This window comes from Cibotium barometz, chromosome 8 (genome assembly GCF_041138505.1).
Source record: "Cibotium barometz isolate CiBa-2024 chromosome 8, ASM4113850v1, whole genome shotgun sequence".
Taxonomy (NCBI): Eukaryota; Viridiplantae; Streptophyta; class Polypodiopsida; order Cyatheales; family Cibotiaceae; genus Cibotium; species Cibotium barometz.
In genome coordinates this window covers 28010345-28035353 of record NC_141053.1, presented here as the reverse complement: position 1 = coordinate 28035353, position 25009 = coordinate 28010345, and the positions used below count along the sequence as shown (strand labels likewise).

Genomic DNA, 25009 nt, shown 5'->3' with positions numbered 1-25009 from the left:
GGGAGAGAAAAACAAAAAAAGAGTATTACGAATTTTTTTTCTGAGGAAGAATCATGACGCTGAAAGGTTTGCTTGTGACTGAAGACGTTAGAGTGGACCTGTGAGACGGAAGGCAGGAAGGTGAAAAAGACGTCTGCAGCAATTCACTTGAAGGCACGGCTGTTTCTTTTTTTTGATGATCGTGATGCTGCTGATGATCATCGTGATGCTCTGTTAAACGGCAGCTTGCTCTGTCTTGCTGCTGGATTGGAAGTATTGATCGTGACGTTATTATTAGCTGTAAATCTGATGAACGGCGGCCTGCTCCGACTGAACTAGTTGCCACGCAACCTGCTGATGATCGTGAAGCTCTGTATGAACGTTGGCCAGCTCGTACATGATCGTGATGCTGCCTCCTTAAAGCTGAAGAAGTTTGGTGTGCTGAAGCGGTTAGTTGTTGTGGTATGCTGAACAAGTTCAAAGGTCGTGGGTGCAGTCTCCTCTGGTGGACGATTTGCTGAGCAGATGTTTCATCTTGACGTACTGCCAACTGAGAAAAAATGGTGATGTGCCTTTTAGTTGCTGGTCATTAAACTCTGCGATCTCTGCTTTGAACGTTTTAAGCTATTGATGAGGACACATGTTATTGTTGATGATCAGTCTGGGGCCATTGATGCTATGTGAAGAAGCGTTTTGTTACTATTTATTTTCTTGATCAGAAAAATCAGAGATTTCCAGAACTATCTTTTGTTTTTCCATTGTGGCGGAATCCATTGCCTGGTGGGTCAATTTGTCTCAGAGTTATTCTACTTCAGAGTGAAGCATGATTCTATCTATTGAGCTCGACAGTGGTATTGAAGAAATCCTTTTTTGTGGTTTTCAAATTGAAGTCATATTCTCCGCAGTGCATGGGGATTACTGGTCTTTACTTTTGCAAGTGGATGAGGAAGAATGGGAGAATGTTCGTTTACCTGCTGAAGAGGACCTCCCTGAATACATTTATCATCTTGAATTTTGTACAGAAGTTGATGTAATTTGATGGAAAATGTATCTTATTTGTCACCTGAAAGCAATTTCCGTCTAAAGTCTTTGTAAAGGAGTTTTTGTGGGAATATATGTCTTCTTCTTCTTCGGGTTATTTCAGCTTAGTGTGAGGGAAGAAAGTTGGGAGGTAGTTACGAGAAAATGAGGCGCCTGTGACTGGTCTTGTTTGCTTAGGAAGTAGACCATAGGCTTTGCCGTTGGTCTCATCAACGTATGTGCAAAAGTTTTGGAAAGTGCTTTTGGAGGTGTCTCCATTTATGCATGTCACCGAGGCGAAAAGGAAGAGAATGTTTCTATCGGAATTGCAACCCGTATACAAAGTGGAATTACAAATGTATCCTGGTCACACCTTACACCAACTAATCGCAACCGCCACTGCCACCGAGCAATTGGAACTCAAATTGAGCCGATCCAATAAGGCTAAACCCTCATTTTAAGGCAAAGAGAGGGCTGTCCAAAACCTGCAAAATAATAGACAACCACCTAAAAAGAACCAAAACCAAGATAAAAATGGTCCAAAGGCTAAAAATAATTCTACCAAGAAGCGTCCCTTCAAAGTGAGAGACTATGGTCTCACTTTGGAGCAGAAAAAGCAATATATGAGCGAGGGAAAATGCTTTACTTATGGTAGCACCGAGTATATTGCAAATGCATGCCCAAACAAGAAGAAGCGTGATAATGCAAATGCATCAAAGCCCAATGTACATATGGTTCCGGATGTGCAGGGCAACACTTCATATGATAGCAAAGACAAGGTTGTATGTAAAGCTTGGAGACAACTTAAGGATCAACCCGCTTTGTTCATGTTTGATGATTGTGCAACTGAGAACTCCATATCTACACAGATGGCAACTGCTTTGGGTATTGAAGTGGAGGACATGGGCTCTCAAATTGAAGCAAGGGCTACCTTTGTTGGTAGAGAAGTGCAGGTTATGCCGATTATTGGCAAATTACGCATACACATTCAAGGGCTACCTTTGTTGGTAGAGAAGTGCAGATTATGCCGATTAATGGCAAATTGCGCATACACATTCAAGGCTATGTGGATCATGAGGACTTTCTTATGACACTTTTGAATGGCTGTGATGTATTTCTTGGAAAGCCTTAGCATACACGCATTGATCCGTGCAAGGCTTACAAGACTAACAGAATCACCTTCATGCATAAAGACCGAGAACATGTAATTGATGCTAGTGAAGAGGATGATACCATTCCCCTTGTGTCTCATGTACAAATTAAGAAAGTAATGAAAAAGAGTGTTTTTGCGTACTTGATTTTTGTACTGGTCCTGGGACCATGTTAAGGAAAATAATGTGCATGTAAACACTCTTAGTAATGATAGGCTGAAATTCTTGCAAGAGTACAATGATTGTTTTGCTAATGAGTTACCACCCATACAACTGAAAGATCATCGCATTGATCTTGTGCCGGTTAGCTCACCACCTAATAAGCCAACCTATCGTGTAAGTGCATCTCAAAAAGAGGAGATCATGAAACAAGTAAACGAGCTTCTTGAGAAAGGATTAGCTCTTCCCCATATTGTTCACCCATTCTCTTGGTTCAAAAGAAGGATAGATCCTTTCGTAAGTGTGTGGATTATAGAGCTTTGAATAAGCTCACCATTAAGAATTGGTTTCTGATTCCACGCATAGACGACATCCTTGACAAGCTGGATAGATCGGCATACCTCAGCTGAATTGATCTCAAGAGTGGGTATCATCAAGTGCATGTAGTGCGTGTAGTGCTTGAGGATGTACATAAAACTACTTTCAAGACAGCATTTGGGCTTTATGAGTATCTTGTTATGTCCTTTAGTCTTACGAATGCTCCGGCTACATTCAACAGAATGATAGATCGCATATTCCGTGGGTACAGAAAATTTACAAGTGTCTTCTTTGATGACATCCTAGTCTTCTCGAAGACTAAAGAACAGCATAGAGCTCATGTGGCTATTGTTTTTGAAGAACTCCGTAAGCATAAACTCTTCATAAATGCAAAGAAAAGTGAGTTCTTCTTGTCAGAGATACATTATCTTGGGCATATTGTGTCCAAAGATAGAGTGCGAGTGGATCCTGCAAAGATTGATGCAATTCAGAATTGGCCCAAATTGAGTTCACTACATCAGATCCGTAGTTTTCTTGGATTATGCTCTTATTACCGCAAGCAAGTTCATTCGGCACTTTGCATGGATTGCTTCTCCTTTGCATGATTTGACAAAGAAGAAGACTACATTCAAATAGACTAATATAGAGAGAGATGCATTCCTCAAATTGAAAGATGCAACTACTCATGGTCCAATGTTAATCATTCCAGATTTACAAAAGCTGAAATGTGATGCATCGGGAAATTACATTGGAGCTGTCCTAAATCAAGAGGGACATGCCTTGGCTTATAAGAGTCATAGATTGGATGATGCAAAGCTCTCTCTTGGCATTTACGAGAAAGAGCTCTTAGTTGTAGTTCATGCTCTTACTATATGGAAACATTACCTTCTTAGGGCTGATTTCACTATGAAGACAGATCACCAGAGTTTAAGATATTTTCTTACCCAAACTAAATTGTCAAAGAAACATATGAGGATGGCCAATTTCCTTTCTATGTTTCATTTTCAGATTTTACACACCCCAAGAAAGAAGAATGTAGTGGCAGATGTATTGTTACGAAAGCCGTATGTAGCAGCTATTTCGGTTGTCTCTCATGGAGACTTGTCTGCCATGCGTGATTTGTATCATAAGGATGCTGATTTTGCCACAATTTGAACTAATTTGATGGCTAGTCATGCACATGCCTCATATGTGATCAAAGAGGGTTATCTTATGAAAGATAATTGCCTATGTGTGGTGTTTGACATGAAGCAAAAGGTTTTGGATGAGTGCCATGCTCCTCCCGCTTGTGGAATTTGCATACAACAACACGGTGCATGCATCTACAAGAAAGGCCTCGTTTGAGATTGTTTATGGTAAAGTAGTTTTGCCACCCATCCTTCGCACAAAGGATGAGATATTTGCAGCTGATAAGTATGTAAGAGACTTGGATATTGCTTTTGCTCAAGTGCAGACAGCCATTGCAAGGTCACAAGACAAGCATAAAAAGGCTGCCGACAAGAATAGAAGGCGATTGGATGCTAAAAAGAATGATTGAGTATTGCTCAAATTTGAGAAAGCAAGACTTGCAAAGAGGCTTGCAAAGAGAGTGCATATCCTAAGCTTGCAACCAAGTACTATGGGCCTTTTTAAGTGATCGAGAAGATCAATGAAATGGCTTTCAAATTGGCATTGCCTAGTCATTGGCACATACACAATGCTTTTCATGTGAGTCTCCTTCGCAAGTAAGTAAGGCCAGAGCCCAATGACACGGTCATTGAGGTTCCACCAAAAGTGGATGAACTTGAGGATATTTTGCAGCCAAAGCAAATTTTGTATCACAAGGAACGCAAGCTTGCCGCAAGCAAAGTTCTCAGGCGTTACCTTGTAAGAGTTCTTCAGAGATTACCCGCATGTGCTTCAAGCATATTTAGATGCTTTTCAGTTGCAGACAATTATTTAGAAGCCGGGGGGGATAACACCATTTGGCCACCCAATTGGTCCACTCATGCTTTCTCATCATGTATATACATTGGACTAGTGTCCATGGCAATTGTATATGTTGGTGATTGATGCCACTCATGTGATACTGCGAAATTGGTTTTTTGTTGGAACTTGTGCCTCTGTGTACATGCCCGGAAATGCCTGGTGGATTGGTGTTCCATAGGGTCTGGTACCTCGTTTACTTGCTTGAAGCACGTCTATTTTGGTATAGTCTCATGAACGGGGATTTTCCATACCAGTGCTACATTGCATAGCATCTTTATGTTCTTGCTTGTAATCGAAATTGCATGCTGTTTTCATGTTTGCTTGACCAATGTGTCGTTTCGGGTAAGGGAACGCCCGCCCATGAACTGTGCGTGTGAAACTATCTGCCGACATGGTTATGTGGCATGTGACAAGAGATAAGTATTGGTCATAAACCTAGCCTTAGGAATTAGCACTAATTTATAAGTGAGTGTGTACACACTTCATTAAGTTTTGGGCGATCAAAACTCACTTATAAATTATGACCAGTTTTCATGCTTGCTTCAATGTGTAGTTCCGGGTAAGGGGACGCCCACCCGTGAACCATGCATGTGAAACTATCTACTGACATGGTTATGTGACATGTGACAGGTGGTAAGTATTGGTCATAAACCTAGCCTTAGGAATTAGCACTAATTTATAAGTGAGTGTGTACACACTTCATTAAGTTTTAAGCGACCAAAACTCACTTATAAATTATGACCAACAGCCTAGTGTTCACACACGCTAATGTCTCGAGGTAAACAAAACCTAATGTCCACCGCCTAAACCTTATCCCCTTTGTACAAAGGGAGTAACCAACCATGTGTCCATTCTAGCTTGCACCACATAGCATCTACATGACACCTAGAGTAGACGACTCACCACCTCACTCTTCCCTCTCTCTCTAGAAGTAGACACCTCTTTCATGAGGCCTCTTGGGCTGTATTTTCTGCACTTCCTCCTTCCCAACTCCATATCCAAGCTTGCTAGGGTGTTTTCCAAGCTTCCAAGAGTGTTTCCAAGTGCTATTCACTCTCCTACATACTCCCAATGATTGAAATTGGGCAAAACAACTCTTTCTTGCTGTAATTTCTGATCTTTTTGTTGAAAACCCTGATTTCAGCCTTCCTTTCTCGACTTGAACCATAGAGAAATCTTTCCCAGGTTCCCTTCATCCTCTTGAAGACTTTTGTCTCCAAGAATTATGACAAATGGAAGATTTCAACACTCCAAGCACTTCCATTGCGAAGACTTCCGCTGTCATCGACTCTACTTGCAATTGGTAAGCTTTCATGCTTAATTTTGGAAGCAAGTAGTAAGAGAGAGAAATCGGATTCTAAGATCACATACCCTGTGTAGTGTTCTCTTATCCTACTATGTACCCTCTTGCACATTGTTGCTACCTTGTGTTGGTGAAACAATAGAGGAAAGATGGTAGGAAACATGGACACTTGAGAGAGTAGTGTGAGTTGCAAGTTTACACCGACAACCACTTTGTTTGCAATACTGTATTCATATGCATTGGTATGGAAATCTGGTCTGAAACGCCCATGACACTATGTACTTGATTCTCCCAAGATCAATATACTTTATTTGAGAGAGGGACCGGCCATTCCGGCTCATTGTGCGTCTCTTGTCAATTCAACAAATTACTTCTTGTATTGAGCATGTTGTCCATTAAATCTTGGTGTATTTAAGTGTATTGATTAGCATTGTGTTCAACCAAGTTACAATATCCCATTGCGCATGTTGATAAAGTGTCATTGTCTATACAAGATGGCAAAATGAAGTACTCGGCAAATGTGCTTCATGTTTCAAATATTACAAAGAACCTGATTTTCGTCGGACAAATGGTCGAGCAGGGTCTCTAAGTGAGATTTAATCCTCAAGGATGTTTTGTGAAAGACTTCAAAAATCAGTGCCGCTTAGTTGCAAAGAGTAATAGAAATAACAAGATGTTTACTTTGGATGTGAACATGCGTGAAGTGAAGACATCCATGTTTGTGCATGAGATAGATGTCATCGTAGATATTGACATATGACACAAGCGCATTGGTCATGTGAATATACAACGGCTGAAGTCTATGCAAGCCCAAAATATTGTTGCAGTTTTGCCGAAGTTCAAGGTTGATGGTATGCATAAAGTATGTGAAGCATACAAGTTGGGTAAGCAAGCTAAACATGCTTTTCCACATCAAAAGCATGTTAATGCAAGGCTATTAGATGTTATATATTCGGATGTATGGAGACCAACCAAGATTGCAATAATTACAAGCTGCAGGTATTATATTACATTCATTGATAATCACACTAAAAAAGTGGGTTTATTTTATGAAGGAGAAAAGTGAAGTGTTTGCTCACTTTCAGAGATTTAAAGCCTTGGTCGAGACAAAAAAAGATATGCAGATCAAACGTCTATGATCAGATAGTGAGAGTATTTTCCAATGAGTTTAATGGTTTCTTGAGAAAGCAGGGAATCAAGAAATAGTTTACATACAGTTATACTCCACAAACCGAGTCTGTGCAGGTTTCACCAATTCCTTTTTGCTGAAAATCCTATACAATGCCAACACAGTGTGCTTCCGTGTAACAAATGTCACAACCTTAGTGGCATGTGCCAACACTGGCTTCACCCATGCAAGCTGTCCAATATCCTCAAATAGGAGGTCAAGGCAATGGCATGTACACCTAGTGTAGAAAATATGGGGCCACTCTTGCTCCACTAATTCTCCTGCTCGCACACAATTAGAGGCATTGTCCATACATACCTGCACCACATTATCAAGGCCAACAACTTGAATTGCACCCTTCAATATCTCAAAAATGTACTCCCCTGACTTGTACTGCCCACTTGTATCCACTGCCTTCAAAAACACAGAGCCATATATACATGACACCATCACATTGATGATAGGCCGACGTCGAGTGTCAGACCAACCATCACACACAATGCTGCAACCATATTTTTTCCACTTCTCTTGAAGGTCTAGCAACTCCTGCTCTATGCAAACCACTTCATTATTTAACTCCGTAGTACGCAAAGCTCTGTACGTTGGAGGCTTAAAGGTAGGTCCAACTTTCCCAATCGCCTGAACCATGTCCAAAAAATAAGAACTCCTCACCTTCCAATGAGGAATGTCCTCTGCAAAGAAAAAACGATGGAGAGCAATGTATGCATCTTTTCTTGCCTGTGACTCCCATGCTGCAGCCAAAGCTCCCTTGGACACCTTTTGTTTCTTTTGCAAAGGCTGAGCTGATGATGCACTTGCACTTGCAGCCCCCAAATCAACAAATTCTGCCCCCTCTGCATCAATATTTACATAACTAGCAGCCCCCAAATCAGCCACCTTTGCATCAACCATTGCTTTCAAATCAATCACCTCCGCCTTTGCATGCAACCTTCGGCAAGCATCTCTGACATTTTGGGGTGGATTGGTACACTTGTCAACCCCCAAGCCTGACAACCCAAGCATGTGCGCCCTTATATGGAGCGGTCCTCCATCCCATTGATGCGGGCAATACTTGCATTTGCATGTGTATTGTCCCTTTCCCAAGGGATTGACTGCGTCCACAAACTCCCATTCAGCTCCACGCTTTCTTCCCATTTGGGCAAGTGAAGATTGTGGTCTGGAGTCCTGGACTCTGTATGCACAAAGAGAGGACAATTGAGTCAAGAAACAAATCAACTTCGATAGAAATTATAGAATATGAAGGCTGAAATCATGAACATTGAAATGTAGAGAACTTGAAAGTTGAAAGTTGAGGGAGACACAGTCACATAGACAGAGAATTCTCTGTAGAGTCCCGAGACATAGTTTGGGAGCTTTGGGCAAGTGAAGAGAGCAAAATTCAGGCCCAGGGACCAGCCCTCGTGCGTGGGAGTTGTGGTTGCAACTTGCAACGTGCAAGGAGCTACGTTTCAACGCACGTCTCCTTCAACTTCCAAGCCTTCAGCTTTGGTGATTGCCCATGGGAAGGATGATGAGAGGGCCAACCACCAACACGCACTTGCCTGAAGAATGAGGACTTGGATAGTAGGACCGTAGGAGGTGGAGGCTGTGGCTGCAGCCTTGCAGGCTGCAACTTCAATCGTCGAGAGCGGCACCTTTGTCGAGAAGCGCACCCACAGATGACAGCGACACGACGTACGACTCCAGCCAGAATTGTTTAACACAACTTTATCGGGCACGCCGTTTTTTTTCCCAAAAAAGGCCACGTCTGAAACTGTTTTCCATACGCGTATGATATCCAACGTATCATACGTCTGGAATCTTCAATCGGACGTGTCCGGTTCCAACTATGGTGAGAACCCGACTATATGAGCTGACGCTATAGCTATTATACTCTAGCAAATTTAAATATGGTTGTCACGCAGCTTGTCGTCCCTACCACTGGCGGCATATTAACCATAATCTCACCAACCATGCTAATGGCATAAGCGTGGAAGCTATCACCCAAGCGGGTCATCAATGTACGTAGCACTAGTTGAGCTCGATATCTCAATACTCCTCCTTGAGCTCAACTCCACACATTGCACTCCAAGTAAGCTCCTAAACTTGTGGAGCTTCTCTGTACCACGTACCTTCGTGAAGATGTTAGCCACTTGATCCTATATGCTGACATATATCAGATCCATATCACCTGTTAGAACCTTCTCTCTCACAAAGTAATAATGCACCTCAATGCGCTTCGTTCTAGCATGGTATACTAGGTTGGCTAGTTGTATGCTACTCACGTAATTATAATAAATGACAACGGCCTTATCCACGGGCTCACCCATATTATGAAGAAGCAAGCTACCTCACGTTGTCATAGCAGCGTCCTTGTACTTTGTCTCTGTACTCGACAAGATAATTGTTGGCTGTTGCTGTAACCATGTAAGCATAATGATGGGTTGTATATCCATCATATTTCAACTTGTCAATATGGTATCTAATCCTCGTAGACTTGTATACACCTGGATCACTGCTAGGTGTCTTAAAATAGCCTTGGTTCTCCTTATAGGAGTAATTATTGATGTAATGCCAAGCTCCTCATCAAGACTATGCTCGGATCCATTAGGGTCACCATCCATATATAAGTGACGTTGATGGCACGGAAGCGGTAGAGCTGTCTACGCCCTTATAGCATGCCACACTTCCACACACGCATGCAAACACACCAGAACACCAGACCAGAGAGCATGAACAAGACTCAATTTCAGAAAAGACCTTGACCTTTACAGGATCGGATATCCCAGATATCCCAAACACCAGCGACACCAAGCACCCGCTCGCAATCAGTCCTCTCCAGCTCCTGGTCGCTCCAAAATCCCTTCGCTCCTCGCTTCTCTGCAGTCGACCTCTGCACTCTTTGCTCTGCACCTCAACAGATGACTCTCTGCTGTTCCACCAGCTCACTGCCACTCTTCAAGCATAGAACCAGTCACCTACGCTGGCTGTCTTCACACCTCTGCCCAGCAGCTTGTCTGCTCCACGCTCCCCAGCACCTCTACTCTCCGTCTGTTTGCTAGCCCCTCGATCACCCTCACCAGTTACTTTGCCTCTTCTCTAGCCTCTGCTATCTACCAGTTTCAAGCTCAACGGCTTCCCTTCTGTCTTCGCGCTCTTCTCTGCAGTGCCTCAGAACCTTAACCACACCAAGCGGCTCCTTCACTCGTTCCCTCTCTTTGTCCAGCTGCGCCTGCAGGTTCCCCCTACTGCGAACAGCTTCTGCAGTGATCCCCTCCACTGCAACAACACCCCCCGGCTGCACACACTCCTCTTGTCCTGTGCTCCAACCCCCTACACACACCCGAGGGCCTCCTGCCCCCCGTTGCTCTTCTCTGCAGCTCCTCAGAGCCCACTTCTCTCCCCGCTGCTCCTCTGCAGCCCTCCACTGCAACACTGCAGCCCGCCGTCTCTACCTGCTCCTCCTCCCAAACACTGAGAGGCCCCCACGCTTCCTCACTGCTGAGCTGGCCTACAGTTTACGCCCCCCAAGAGAGCCCCCCACTCCCGGCTGCACCCCTTCGGCTCCCTGTCAAACACACACACAGCGGTGGCCTCCTGCCCCCCGTCTCTGTGTCCACTTCTCTCCCCGCTGCTCTTCTGCAGCCTTCCACTCTGCAACACGGCTTCCAGCCGCCTCCCTTTATCTGCAGCTACGCCTGCTGCTCCAGTTCTTCGTTGCTCTCCAGCTAGCACTCTTCTGCGCCTAGCTCCTTTCACCACACGACGGCTTTGTCCACGCTACCTGCAGCTGCCGCACTGCGCTCTTCAACTGTGCCCAAAGAGCCTCGCTTGCTACCTTCTCGCAGACGGCTGCCCTCCAACCACACCAGCCCAGGTTCTACTAGGCGGCTTGCTCCTCACCCAGGAGGACCCCCCTCTCTACTCGTCTCCCCTACTCCACGCAATCCTGTTGCGCTGGCCACCTTCCAGAATAACCTAGCTGGCGGCAGCTCCAAATTCCACGCCACTTTCCAAAAAAGTCATCTTCTATTTTATTTAATTTTGAAAATTAAAGGCCACCATATTACTTTCACACCATCTAAAGCTGCCTTGGCTCTCTTCACCCTTTTTTCATGCTCCACATACCTTCAATTGCAACCTTGAGTGCTCGCTTCTCTTGGACACGCATACAACTCAAGTGGCCGAACAGTTGAGACCATCTCCAGCTACGTTCCGGACGAGCTTGTGCTTCCAGAATCCCTACATTGTCCCTGCACACACTTCCATCAAGACCCTATGTCTGACTGCCGCATCCACGATGCCCACACCAAGTCAATGGGTGTTCCCACGACTTCATCACAACACGGACAACACTCATGTACACATGTACAAGTTGATTTTGAGGTTTCCACAAAACATCACACATATTTAGCAACCCCCTTTCTTCTGCTGAGACATTTATGTCCAGCAGCTACTCAATCAGAAACTACTTATCCCCCTGGATCAAATAGAAACCTCGGTGCATCTACCTTCCAATCCTTCAAGCATTCCCCTCCAACAGACAACCATTGAAGCACTCTGCCATAATCTGCTTTCAGCAACCCCCTTGGCTTTTTGTACATGGCCTCCTCACCATCCACTGTACTTCCTCCTCCAGACCAGCTCACATAATTTTGTGATGGAGACCACCACTCCTCATCTCTACTCCCTTCAGACACATCTGACTCCCACCCGTAGTCAAATACCGAGATAACCCTCATCTCATCATCAACCCCCATCTCATGGTCGCAATCCAACTTGCAGCCCACATCATTGGCTTCCAACCCTTCCTCTGGGCAACCTGCCAGACCCAAACTATAACCAAACTGCTCATCCATATGCTGAGCATCCACATGCGGTGTGTCCACCATACACTCACTTCCCTTCAGCCCATCAACATCACACACAGCAACCTCGTGCACTGTAGACTCATCATTGTCGCTTTCCTGCAGTTTCTCCAGCTTCAAGACCATTGGCGATCCTGCAAGATTCTCCACATCTTGCACAGGCATCCCTACCAAGTTCAAGCTCCCCAAACTCCCAGGCAAAGCATCTTGGTCCCCCTGACCAACAACAATAGCCTCACGTGCACCCTCACCACTCACAACCACCTCATCCTCTTGGGCATGACAAGGAACACACACCTTGTGATCAGCATCCACACCTGCGAAATCTATCGCACCATCAACCAAAGGAGCATCCAGCTCACCATCAGTCACACCATCACTCCCTTCCTGCTGCACAACTGGCATGCAAGTAGTCTTCTCCAAGGAAGCCATCTCCAACAGATCATCCAGTGCACTATCCAGTACACTGTCCAACTCACCATCCACACTCTCACCACAGGCTGCAATATCCAACTCATCGCTCGGATCATCCATACGGGCTCCACCCACAGCATCTTCACTAGTGACACCTTGATCATCACACTCCACCTTGACTGGCTGAAGTACTGGCACCTGCTCACAATCCACAACATCATCAATACTCCCATTCTTCTCCTCCTCACCTTCTGAAAGCTCTTCAGGGCTGATTCCAGAAACCTCATCCTTCTGCATTCCCAACAACAGGCTAACCTGTCCCATATCCTGCTCTCCAAATGTGATCTCACGGACCTCACAAACACTAGGCTGGATTTCATCCTTCATCTGCACACTAGGGCCACTCACCCTATCACTCATTCCCAAGGACAATTGATATATTCCACCATTAGCTTTGGCTGGTCTCTCACATTGTGGACTCATATGACCCCACTCACCACAATTCCGGCATTGCACATCACACAGATACCCTCTCCCTCTTCCAATATCTGCTGAATTTCTTTCAGAACCAGATGATGCATCAATCTTTCTTCCCATATCACCTATGCCTCTTCCTTTTCCTGTGGACTCTATCCAATTCACACTTAAAGACTTCATGAGCTCCACTGCATCATGAACCTCCCTCTTCAAAGAATCCACCTGTTTAGGAACAGCAGCAGCTTTTCTTCCAGTCTGCATACTCTCAATCTGTGGCACCTTCACAAACCTCCTCGGCTCTTCCCGCATTCCCAACTGCCTCAAACGTTTCACCTTCCACTCCTTCTCACGAGCAACTCTGACAGCCTCCTCAAAGCTATTCAGGTTCTTCAGTTCCACCTTCAAACGGATCGTTGGCTCCAGACCAGCCACAAACCGCTCCCTCTTTATCATCTGCGGGGGTACTTCAGGAATCAGAGCCTCACACCATAGACTCCACAGTCTACCAAACTCTATCAAATACTGATCCACATCCTGACCATCTTTCTGCTGAATGTTACACAACTCCTTCCACACTTCATTCGGACTCTTCACCTGGACAAACTGTGCCAAAAAGGCAGCTCTGACTACACGGTACTCAGGATCCTCTCGATAAACATTCCTGTGTGCAGTCACAAACATCTGCAGCCATACTTTCGCATCACCCTGCAAGCAATAAGCCAAAATCCGAGAAAGGATCTCCGGGGTTGCCCTGTCTTTCATCAAAGCTGTAAACTCCATCTTCTCCAGAAACCTGGTTGCATTTTCCTGTGGCAATCCCCAATACTCCGGAAAATCCTGAGCCATTTCCCAAATCTTTCTTCACACAGCCCTGTTCTCTTTCACAAACCAGAGGAAATCTGCTCCTCTGTGGAGGCACCAAAAAGTGATGGCACGGAAGCGGTAGAGCTGTCTACGCCCTTATAGCATGCCACACTTCCACACACGCATGCAAACACACCAGAACACCAGACCAGAGAGCATGAACAAGACTCAATTTCAGAAAAGACCTTGACCTTTACAGGATCGGATATCCCAGATATCCCAAACACCAGCGACACCAAGCACCCGCTCGCAATCAGTCCTCTCCAGCTCCTGGTCGCTCCAAAATCCCTTCGCTCCTCGCTTCTCTGCAGTCGACCTCTGCACTCTTTGCTCTGCACCTCAACAGATGACTCTCTGCTGTTCCACCAGCTCACTGCCACTCTTCAAGCATAGAACCAGTCACCTACGCTGGCTGTCTTCACACCTCTGCCCAGCAGCTTGTCTGCTCCACGCTCCCCAGCACCTCTACTCTCCGTCTGTTTGCTAGCCCCTCGATCACCCTCACCAGTTACTTTGCCTCTTCTCTAGCCTCTGCTATCTACCAGTTTCAAGCTCAACGGCTTCCCTTCTGTCTTCGCGCTCTTCTCTGCAGTGCCTCAGAACCTTAACCACACCAAGCGGCTCCTTCACTCGTTCCCTCTCTTTGTCCAGCTGCGCCTGCAGGTTCCCCCTACTGCGAACAGCTTCTGCAGTGATCCCCTCCACTGCAACAACACCCCCCGGCTGCACACACTCCTCTTGTCCTGTGCTCCAACCCCCTACACACACCCGAGGGCCTCCTGCCCCCCGTTGCTCTTCTCTGCAGCTCCTCAGAGCCCACTTCTCTCCCCGCTGCTCCTCTGCAGCCCTCCACTGCAACACTGCAGCCCGCCGTCTCTACCTGCTCCTCCTCCCAAACACTGAGAGGCCCCCACGCTTCCTCACTGCTGAGCTGGCCTACAGTTTACGCCCCCCAAGAGAGCCCCCCACTCCCGGCTGCACCCCTTCGGCTCCCTGTCAAACACACACACAGCGGTGGCCTCCTGCCCCCCGTCTCTGTGTCCACTTCTCTCCCCGCTGCTCTTCTGCAGCCTTCCACTCTGCAACACGGCTTCCAGCCGCCTCCCTTTATCTGCAGCTACGCCTGCTGCTCCAGTTCTTCGTTGCTCTCCAGCTAGCACTCTTCTGCGCCTAGCTCCTTTCACCACACGACGGCTTTGTCCACGCTACCTGCAGCTGCCGCACTGCGCTCTTCAACTGTGCCCAAAGAGCCTCGCTTGCTACCTTCTCGCAGACGGCTGCCCTCCAACCACACCAGCCCAGGTTCTACTAGGCGGCTTGCTCCTCACCCAGGAGGACCCCCCTCTCTACTCGTCTCCCCTACTCCACGCAATCCTGTTGCGCTGGCCACCTTCCAGAATAACCTAGCTGGCGGCAGCTCCAAATTCCACGCCACTTTCCAAAAAAGTCATCTTCTATTTTATTTAATTTTGAAAATTAAAGGCCACCATATTACTTTCACACCATCTAAAGCTGCCTTGGCTCTCTTCACCCTTTTTTCATGCTCCACATACCTTCAATTGCAACCTTGAGTGCTCGCTTCTCTTGGACACGCATACAACTCAAGTGGCCGAACAGTTGAGACCATCTCCAGCTACGTTCCGGACGAGCTTGTGCTTCCAGAATCCCTACATTGTCCCTGCACACACTTCCATCAAGACCCTATGTCTGACTGCCGCATCCACGATGCCCACACCAAGTCAATGGGTGTTCCCACGACTTCATCACAACACGGACAACACTCATGTACACATGTACAAGTTGATTTTGAGGTTTCCACAAAACATCACACAACGTGTTGACAGATCAAGCATAAAAGTTTTATTTACCTTTTCCTTCTCTTTGTGTAATACATGTGTACTTACATTTGTTCTCAACTTGTCGGACCATCGAATAACATTGAATCCAGTACTAGAGGACTCTCTAGGTTCACTAAGCACCTGTGATTGTTGCGTTACATGTGGGGTAGCATCATTACTTCTTACATTTGCATCTTCTGTTGTCTTCAATGGTGTATACTAGCTACTTATCTCATCAAAGATAATATCTCTACTTACTCACATCTCATGAGTGATAGGGTTATAACATCTATAATCTTTCTACTCCAAAGTATAACCAATGAAGATGCATTTCTCTATCTTTGGATCCAACTTTGTTCTTATTTCATCGGGAACATATATATATGCAAAACCTAAACACGTTCAAGTGAGACACATCTGGTTTTATTCATGTAAACTTATACTCAGGTGTCATACCATGAACAACTGCAGTGGGATCTTGTTCATAACGTAAACAACAATTGTTGCTACTTTTTTTCAAAAACAATATGGCATATTTTTTTAGACATCAAGGCATGTGTCACTTTTGTAATGTGCATATTTTTCCTTTTTGCAACACTATTCTAGCCTACATGTTTATCATGTTAGCAAACTTGTTGGATGAGAGGGTATACAATGGATTGCGCCGCATGCTTGTCAGTGATGAATATTGCAGGAAGAAGGTGTCACGCACTGTGAAAGCACAAGAGGTGTCTTCTATTGTTTTGGGCTCTTCATTTTGGCAGGATGCTAGGGTCATTGTGAAGATTTGTGCACCTATTTTGAAGATCCTTCGCCTTGCTGACAGGGAAGGGGCCACCATGGGGCTTGTGTATGAGCTTACTAATCGAATGGTGGAGAAGATACAAAGTGTAGAGGGGGTTGAGTCCTCTAAGTTGGCAGACATCAAAGCCTTGTGTGTTAATAGGTGGGATATGATGCACTCTCCATTGCATGCAGCTGCTTTTGTTCTCCATCCTATTTGGAGAGAGAAAAATCCTGATTCTGACAAGGAGGTACATGATGGGCTGATGGATGTTATGGAGCGATTCACAAAGTTTGATGTTGAAAAGCAGGACATATTATGTGATGAGCTGGATATTTATAAGTCAATGGCAGGCACATTTGCTCGTGCCATTGCAAAGGATCAAAAGAGGATGCATCAAGGGGTGAAATGGTGGGAGACATTTGGGGCACACACACCAAAATTGCAGCAATTGGCTCTTCGAGTGCTCTCGCAGGGCACATGTGCTTCTCCTTGTGAGAGGAATTGGAGCACATTCTCTCTTATCCATACCAAAAGAAGAAACAGGTTGCTTCCTAAGAATACGGAGAAATTAGTGTACATCCACACTAATTTGCGTCTCATCTCCAAAATCAAGGAAAGGGGATTTGAAAAGATAGAGATTACCTTGGAAATGATCAACAAGGAGAAGGATGATGACAGGCTGCTTGCTTTGCAGGAGACTACAGAGGGAGACGAGGAGATTACAGCTCCTTTTGTTGCAGGAAGGATGGGTGGTGCTGCAGCTTCAAGTAGCTCCACTCCTTTCGAGTCCCATGGCGAAGGGGCAACCGAGGATATTAGTGAAGACTCTGCTGAGGAGGATGAGGATGAGGAGGAAGAGGAAGTTGCTGGCATTGATGAGGATGAGGATGACCAGCCTTCAGTATGTGGATGATGAGGATGCATCATGTGTGTGACATGCAGGCTGCAGCCTGAGACTTGAACATGCTAGCCAGTGGCACTGGGCAGTGGGCACTGGGCAGGCTGCAGCTACTTTATGAGTCATCATTTGTGATGCATTTTGGTGTTTGATCATTGATGTTTTGGTGTGGGCCCTAGGACCTAGGCTGTAGCCTAGGCCCTGTAGCTATTTCTTTGAAGTTTCATATTTTTGTTGTAGCTAGTAGGCTGTAGCTACTATTTCAAAATTCATGTTGAACTGTTTGAACTTTGAAGTTGAACTTTGAACTTTGAACATCAGTAACCAGTTGGAACTTGGAAATTGGAATTTGGAAGTACTAAAGTGTCTCTGAAGTTTAAATGTGTGCAAATTAAATTGTATATTTTCTTGTCTTTTTTCATGGAAATTAGGGTCACGTATGGTTCAGCCCCAGGGGCTGAACCATACTCCAATCATACTTCCGTACACGTATGCGTTTGCCGTATGGTCCCGTATGGAAAAAACTATGGTTCTCACCATGGATCAACCATTGTATGTTATAGTTAAAGTCACAAGAAACATTTCGAGGTTTCAAGGTTTCAAGATTTCGAGGGTTTTTTTCGAAAGGTTTCGTCCATTGCTAAAAAAACCGCAAGTTTCGAAAAATTATATACATATATATATATATACATACATACATACATACATACATACATACATACACGCACGCACGCACGTATATATATATACATATATATACGTTTTGAAGGTTTCGAATGGACGTATCCACTGCAATCTTTCGTTGAGAGAGAGAGAGAGAGAGAGAGAGAGAGAGAGAGAGAGTTTGGACCAAGAGGGCAACGTCAAAAAACCTCAAAAATCTAAAAATTTCAATTTTTAAAAAAAATGAAGAAAGAAGATAAAACTTGAAATTTGGGCAAAACTGCCATTATGCAGAGGGTTTCGAGGGTTTTTGAAAAACTGTTTCGAACTTTAGAGGTTTCCAAAGTTAGAAACTGTTTTTTTGTGACTATGGTTATAGTAGGAGAGTACTTTCCCTTATAATATATACTCTTATCTCTTTATGTTAATAGTTGTAGAAAAGAGAAGAAGAAAAAAGAAAATTAAACCATCCATCTTTCTCGTGTCTTGCTCCCTCTTGTGTATATGTGTTTGCTTGTAAGGAACTCAAGCTCTCCCTCTCCCTTGCATTCTCTTTAAACTCCCATTCCCCTTTGAGGTTTGTAAATCTGCTCTTGGGACGAAGTTTCCTTTTTATTAATTGAAAGATCTTTTCTTGGGAAAATCAATTGCTTCTGTAGACATCATTCGGCATTAGTCCACATTATCAAACTCAAAGCATTAGAGTCATTTGATGGGGTCATTTAGGCTACCGTTGCTCTATATGAGTAAGTCATTGGCAAAGTTTACGCAAGTGCGGAGCAAAATAGGAATAAAACAGAGGTCTTGATACTATTTCTACCTGGATGATCTTCTTGTATTCCTATCACATACAACCAAGCGTACATGACACTCCAGCCTTTTTGTGCCAAGGGGGAGGGGGGGGGGGGGGGGCATCTGGAGGACAACTATGGTAAAACTAAGGTAATGCTCTTCGCCATGAGGAAGGAAACAGATACTTTCAACAAGGAAACAATGGAAAAGTTAAACAAATGGGAAATTAAATTCTTTTTCTTGAAAAAGCTGAGACCAAAACGCACACCTTGTATCCATCAAGGGCACTTTGAATCAGTTGAGAAATCTCCTCAAAAACATCCTCTTGCCCTGCTTCTGGCCCAAAGACTTTATCAAATGTGAATGCGTGCTTTTGTCCTGGAAAGTCAACAAGATGCAACATTTTAGCAGCTTCTTCTGTCACATGTAAACAGTGTACCAAACAATTCTGCACCTTGAGCCTGAACAAGTTCAATCCCACGCCCATGGAGCTCAGCCGAAGTAGGGTATTGTAAAATGGGTGGCTCTTCTAGTGTGGAACTTTCATCTTCTGGTATCAGAGGGCGCACTCGGCAAAAGACCCTTACATTACCTTTCAGCTCCTGAAAATAACAAAGGAAAAAACTAAATAATGCTACAAGCATTGCTGTGAAACATAGTCATGTCAAACGAAACTTATCACATGGATGAGGTTAGGAAGCAGGTTGGACCAGAATTGTGTTATGCAATTTCCTCCTTAGTAGGTCTCCCTCACGAACACGGAGCTCTGCCTCGGAGAGCCTTTGTTGCAAATCCTCCATGACAACCTTTTGCTCTGCACCCCCATTTTGATGTTGCACAACTGTACTCTCAACCATCTGCATAGATACTGAAAAAATTTATAAGGAAGAAAAACAGACCATAGAAGTTGTTTATGAAGCCAATGCAAGGTCTTAGTTCTCTAATGACCAGCCTAGTGTGTATGGCCGAATTGTATCCACCAGCTTTGTAGTAAGCGTGCACAGCTAAGCATGTCAACACATAGAAAGGAAGAAGCAGGGAAAAGTAAGGGAGGCTACCTGAAGCTTGTGATTGGCTACCTCAATCTGCTGTCTGAGGCTCGTTGCCTCCTCTGCTTGGGCAGCATTTGTTTCCTACAAAACATTCAGTAAGGAAATAAACAAACAAGAGAGAATATCCCTGATGCTTTGAACTTGGATAACATGTATTAAAGAAAAGGTTATGAGGATTAATAACCTCTAAGGATGTTGATTTGGTCTTCAGGGCTTCCAAGTCAATGGCCGACTTCCTAGCGCATTCCTTATACCTGGCAATTTCTGCCGTCAGGGTTTCCAACTGAGCCGCTTGTTGTTTTTTATCCTCTAATTCATGTAGTAGCTCTACTCGAAGCTTCTCTTGTTCATCCATGAGTAATCTCCTCTGGTTGGTCCCCTCCTGCATAGATATCTGCAAAAGCACAATTCATTCATATCAGCAAGCCATCCACCCAGAGTCCACCCAGCACAAGAAAGGGTCTAGCCATGGAAATTCTCTACCTTTGCCTGATTAAGCTGTTCTTGGAGTGCAACCGAATGACCCCTCAAGCTGCTAAGGGTCTCCATCATGTTGGACTTCTCCTTTTGTATCTTGGAGATGGTCTCTGCCGCAGTTGCCGCATCTGTTTGCATCGTGCTGTTATACATCTGCAAACTGGCATTGTATTCTTGCAATCTTCTGTTGATCTCTTGCAAAGCAACTACCTGCATTATTCTATTGTTAGCCTTCATTTCCCAGAGATTAACACCTAGCAATATCCAAATCGGTCTTAACAAATGAGAAAACTATGACCTGTTGGCTTGCGCTATCATAATCTTTCTGATGACCATCCAACTCTTCCATTAGACGAGCAATCTCCGAGTTTGCCAACTGCACGGTTTCTGCATCCTTGTCTCGTTCAAGTAAAAGAGACTGCAATGGTAGAGAAGTAAGCCTGTTATCCAAGCAACAGGCATGCCCATGTCTTTGTAACACTAGGGTGAACTCTCATGTAAATGACTTGACAACATAGAGGAATATAATGCAGGCATGTTCTCAAAAGGAACCACCTAAAGTGGACGTGTGTATAGGCAGAACAACACATTAGTACTGAAACAACTAAAACAGTCAGTTTCTTGCATCAAAACTGCACCTCTTTCTCAGCTTCGGCTTGGTGGAGCTTATCTTCTAAGGCAGCACACATGGTTTTAACCTCCGACTGGCCTCTCTCAAGCTCATCATGTTTGCTCCTCAGCAGCTCTTCTGATGGGTTGGATAGCAACCATCAAAACTTCGGGGTAAATATTTAAACTCATAGAAATCGACCTGGAATTATACTGTTAATTAAGCCAGATAAATAACCTGTACTGTTGTGACTTTTTCTCTCATCAAGGAGCTGATTTTGAAGTTGCCCCTTCTGCACAATGTAGGCTGCCTCTAACTCTTGTAACCAACGGATGCAGGCACGGAGCTTTCTTATGTACTCCATCATTTGTTCTGACTTACCCTGTATAACAACACACATAATGTGGTCAGTGCATTTTCACTTAAGTTTGAAATTCAGCCTCTAGCCTTGGCCCCTAAGTTGGTTTTTCCCTTCACCTTTCATAATGAAGGATGGTTCCACCGTAGCGTGTGTGCATGCCTGTGCTGTCTGTGTGATGTGTGTGTGTGTGTGTGTGTGTGTGTGTGTGTGTGTGTGACTATTAATGTGTGTGCTTGCATATGTGTGTGTGCATGTGCATGTGTACCTCATGTGTGTGAATTAAGCTCACCTTGAAATCAAACCTGCCTTTCCCCTTCATCTTCATGTTGAGCAAGACCTCAACATCTTTATTTGTCATGGCGACAGGCATCGTATCATCATCACATGCCCTCAATCTGGCATGGCTTGGTGTAGCAGACTGGTCCACCTCTCTTATACTACCACCTTCCTGCCTACTAACATTGACAGCCGAAAAAGCTTGGCGAACTCGCACTCTCGGCTCTGATATCACTCGGACTCCAAAATGGTCTCGGGCAATCCTCGGCTTTTGTTCCGACATAGCTTCTCTGTTTTCCTTCTGAAACAACATTGGGTGTGTGAGAACAGTCAAGTGCAATGGAAAGGATCTCTAAAGAAGATCGACAAAGGTTAGTCATATATAAGCAAATACCCAAGAGAACGTGTAAAGTGCCCATAAAAGGAGGGAATCCATAGCCCATGTAGGGGAAAACATAATGGCATGCAGAGGCTGCCAGTAAATGGGAAGGTTTTTTGAGAAAGGTTGTCAGAAACCCATACCAATATAGTGTCTCACCAGAAAACATGAAAAAAAACTCACCTTCTTTCCCCAAATCTCTGCTAATACGAAAGGGGAACCCAGATCCCATAACCCATTAGAGATTACTAATAACTACTTCATATTTAATGCATATTATCTCGATAAAGTTAGTTGAACGATTAAAATATACGCATAGCAAATGGAAAAGCGATGGAGTTCTTACATTAAGAGGGCTTTTGGAGTTCTTACATTAAGAGGGCTTTTCTTTGCACTTCCAGGAGTCCGTGGTTGCATAGCAGCTGATTTCATCATTGAAGGTAAGAAGAATGAAAACCCGAAAACCTGCTTATGAAAAAGGAGAAATCTTTTTACCTTGTATCTCTCTCTCTCTACAGACTCAGATTGCCGCCGGTAGTCCCACCCTGGCTCTTCTCAAGTAAAGCTCCTCGCTTATATACAGTTATACAGCCATTTGCGATGTTGGATCAGCGGATGGAGAGGCGAAAACCCAAAGTGGGCTCTTAACTCTACAGTGATCAAAGGCACTGTGGGCTGAGAGAGAGAGAGAGAGAGAGAGAGAGAGAGAGTTTATTTGAAGTTTTGGCCCCCTTTGTTCAAATGGAAGCGGCTCAATTCCCCAAACGGTCACAACTTAATGCAAGCATGAATTGAGAAACGTAGTTCCGTGTTACCCCACGGGCAAGTAGGCGAGTTGGTAGAACGGTTGGGTGTCATTGCAAGGGCCCGGGTTCGATGCCATGAGTTGCGAGACTGTGTTACTATGATGTGAGTCAATGGATCTACTCCACCTTCCTGCAAAGAAAGGGTTCGGGTTCAATGCCATGAGTTGCGCGACTCTGTGTTACTATGTTGTGAGTCAATGGATCTACTCCACCTTCCCGCAAAGAAAGGTAGTCCGGTGTTGGATGGTGCTAACTTCTAAGGTTAGAATAGGCGCCCCAATTTTTTCAGAGTCCAAAATATAATATTATAGCTTTGCATCTCTTTCTTTCTCTTTGCTTTTTATCTTGCAAAAATTTCCAATGAAAAATTTAAACAAATAACATAGTCAAAGCAAGAAAATCACAAAATCAACTTAACAAAGATGAAATGTTACTCGCAAAACTCTCTCTCTCTCTCTCTCTCTCTCTCTCTCTCTCTCTCTCTCAGCTGAGGTACATAGGATAGAATCTATCGATCCCCATAGTGGAAAGTGATGGCATGAAATTTTACTACACTCTCTCGCATTTTTTTTTAAAAAATTGCTTTGGAACTCTTGTACACCACCAACAGCTTTATATATATTGAATTTGATCCACATCTAAACAGATGAATTTGATAAAATAGATTGAATTTAGCTATACCAAACAAAGATTTGTGAATTTTCATGTGACAAAGAGGCTACAAAAAAAGCTTCAATTCAAATGATTGAGTTTCAATTAATTAATTTCAAACAAAATATATCATAGGGAAGTTATGGTTTTATATGTCCTTTGTATAACCACCACAATCATCATCATGTGATGACATTAACTTAATGATGCTTAAAGCATACGCATCACCCACATTCACACAAAGATGCAAATTACTCATGTATTATTTGTGGAATTTTGACTTTTTAGTGGAAGTTAACTTTTCAAGTGGCGGTAACTTTGGTGTTGATTAGTGTTGATGCATCTATGTATTAGAGAATATGGAAATTTACGATTAGGTGCAAATACCAACGAAGTCATTATTTCATAAAATGGTTATATAGTAATACACAATCATCATAGAGAGAAACAAATGAACCTTCCAATCTATATATGTGTGATAAAGATCTAAGAGCTACAATCCTTTGATTGCTGATGCAATTTGATCAAATACTTTGATTGCATAAGGCACACAAAGTTCCCCAAGTCACTTACAAGGGATGCAAATTGAGATGATCAACAACATCATAGAGGCATTCTACCAAAAAGGCTTCACTGATCCTCTCTAGGCGAAAACACAAGATGATACCACTCTCGAGCATGGTTGTTTTTTTAAAGGGGTTTTACACATTTTTGCCTACATTGGAAGTTTATGTTAGTGCTTATTCAATTAAACATCATCATAAATCAAGACTATTCTCAAGTCTAGTGAATAAGTGATGCCTTTACATCAAGGCTATGTTAGATACGCTAGGGGAATATATGAGGCAAAACTTGATACAAAGAAGTAAGGTCTAACACGCCCTTATATTACACCCCCTTTTGACTAGACAAGGTAGTCCACGTGCAGTTCTTGCAAAACATTCTTGTAAAACATTTCACAATCATCATTATATTGAAAGTGGAGTGATTTAGTTCGTACATTTCCTGGAGGGGGGGATGGGGGGTGGGGAGGGGGTCACTCAAGATGTCAACAATTCAAACCATTGAAGGGCTTGATATGAGGTAGGGGGCTTTACACATCATAAATTGCATGGGTTGCATTTATGCCCACACTATCTAAACTTGTATGGCTAGTGTGCTTATGGTGTTTAGGGGGGGGAAGGGGGGGCATTTTGCCAACGTTGCCTAAACTTATATGGCTAGTGTGCTTATGGTGTTAAGGGGAGCATTCCTCACCCATGTTTTAGTATCCACCCACATTATTAGGTTTGTAAATAGTATTGTGATGAATGGGGATTGTGTAAAGGGAATCCTAGGGCAAAGTAAGTTTAAGCAAAGTTGCCAAAGCCAATTCATGTCCATTACATATCTAAAAGAGCAGTTATGCCCAATTTGTGAGTATATTATATTGTCTTATGTGCACTCCTAAGCGAGCTTTGCCTTCCTCTCATATGTAGTTGGCAGTTTTCACTTCTAACCATTTTTTCTCTTCAAAATCTCTCTCTCTCTCTCTCTCTCTCTCTCTCTCTCTCTCTCTCTCTCACACACACACACACACACACACACACATGCATGCGCAAACATGTGCATGCACACATGCATAACATGCCATTTATAATTTTATGTCTTCTTACCTTGATTGGCACTCTTATCCATATCTTTTGACTTGTTATCCTATGAAAGTAACCAACCATCTAAACCTAGACTCT

The 25009-nt window shown here is 44.0% G+C and overlaps 1 protein-coding gene across 5 annotated transcripts in view; it reads right to left on the bottom strand.

Moving 5' to 3' along the window:
- Positions 1-22869, bottom strand: part of LOC147636111 (kinesin-like protein KIN-14N) — a 46523-nt gene extending 23654 nt beyond the window's left edge. Inside the window, exons 1-12 of one of the 5 annotated variants that reach the window (XM_086801547.1) lie at positions 22318-22869; positions 22195-22244; positions 21457-21744; positions 21044-21188; positions 20835-20944; positions 20495-20614; positions 20203-20406; positions 19904-20113; positions 19726-19800; positions 19378-19524; positions 19122-19269; positions 18936-19045 (exon numbers count right to left, since the gene is read on the bottom strand). In XM_086801547.1, the coding sequence (XP_086657673.1) occupies positions 18936-19045; positions 19122-19269; positions 19378-19524; positions 19726-19800; positions 19904-20113; positions 20203-20406; positions 20495-20614; positions 20835-20944; positions 21044-21188; positions 21457-21744; positions 22195-22239 (1602 nt within the window). In that variant the 5' untranslated portion in view covers positions 22240-22244; positions 22318-22869. Of the gene's footprint in view, positions 1-18935; positions 19046-19121; positions 19270-19377; positions 19525-19725; positions 19801-19903; positions 20114-20202; positions 20407-20494; positions 20615-20834; positions 20945-21043; positions 21189-21456; positions 21745-22168 lie in introns of all 5 variants that reach the window. The other 4 variants (XM_086801545.1, XM_086801550.1, XM_086801546.1 and 1 more) reach the window with 4 other exon arrangements.
- Between the last annotated feature and the right edge of the window lie 2140 nt (positions 22870-25009).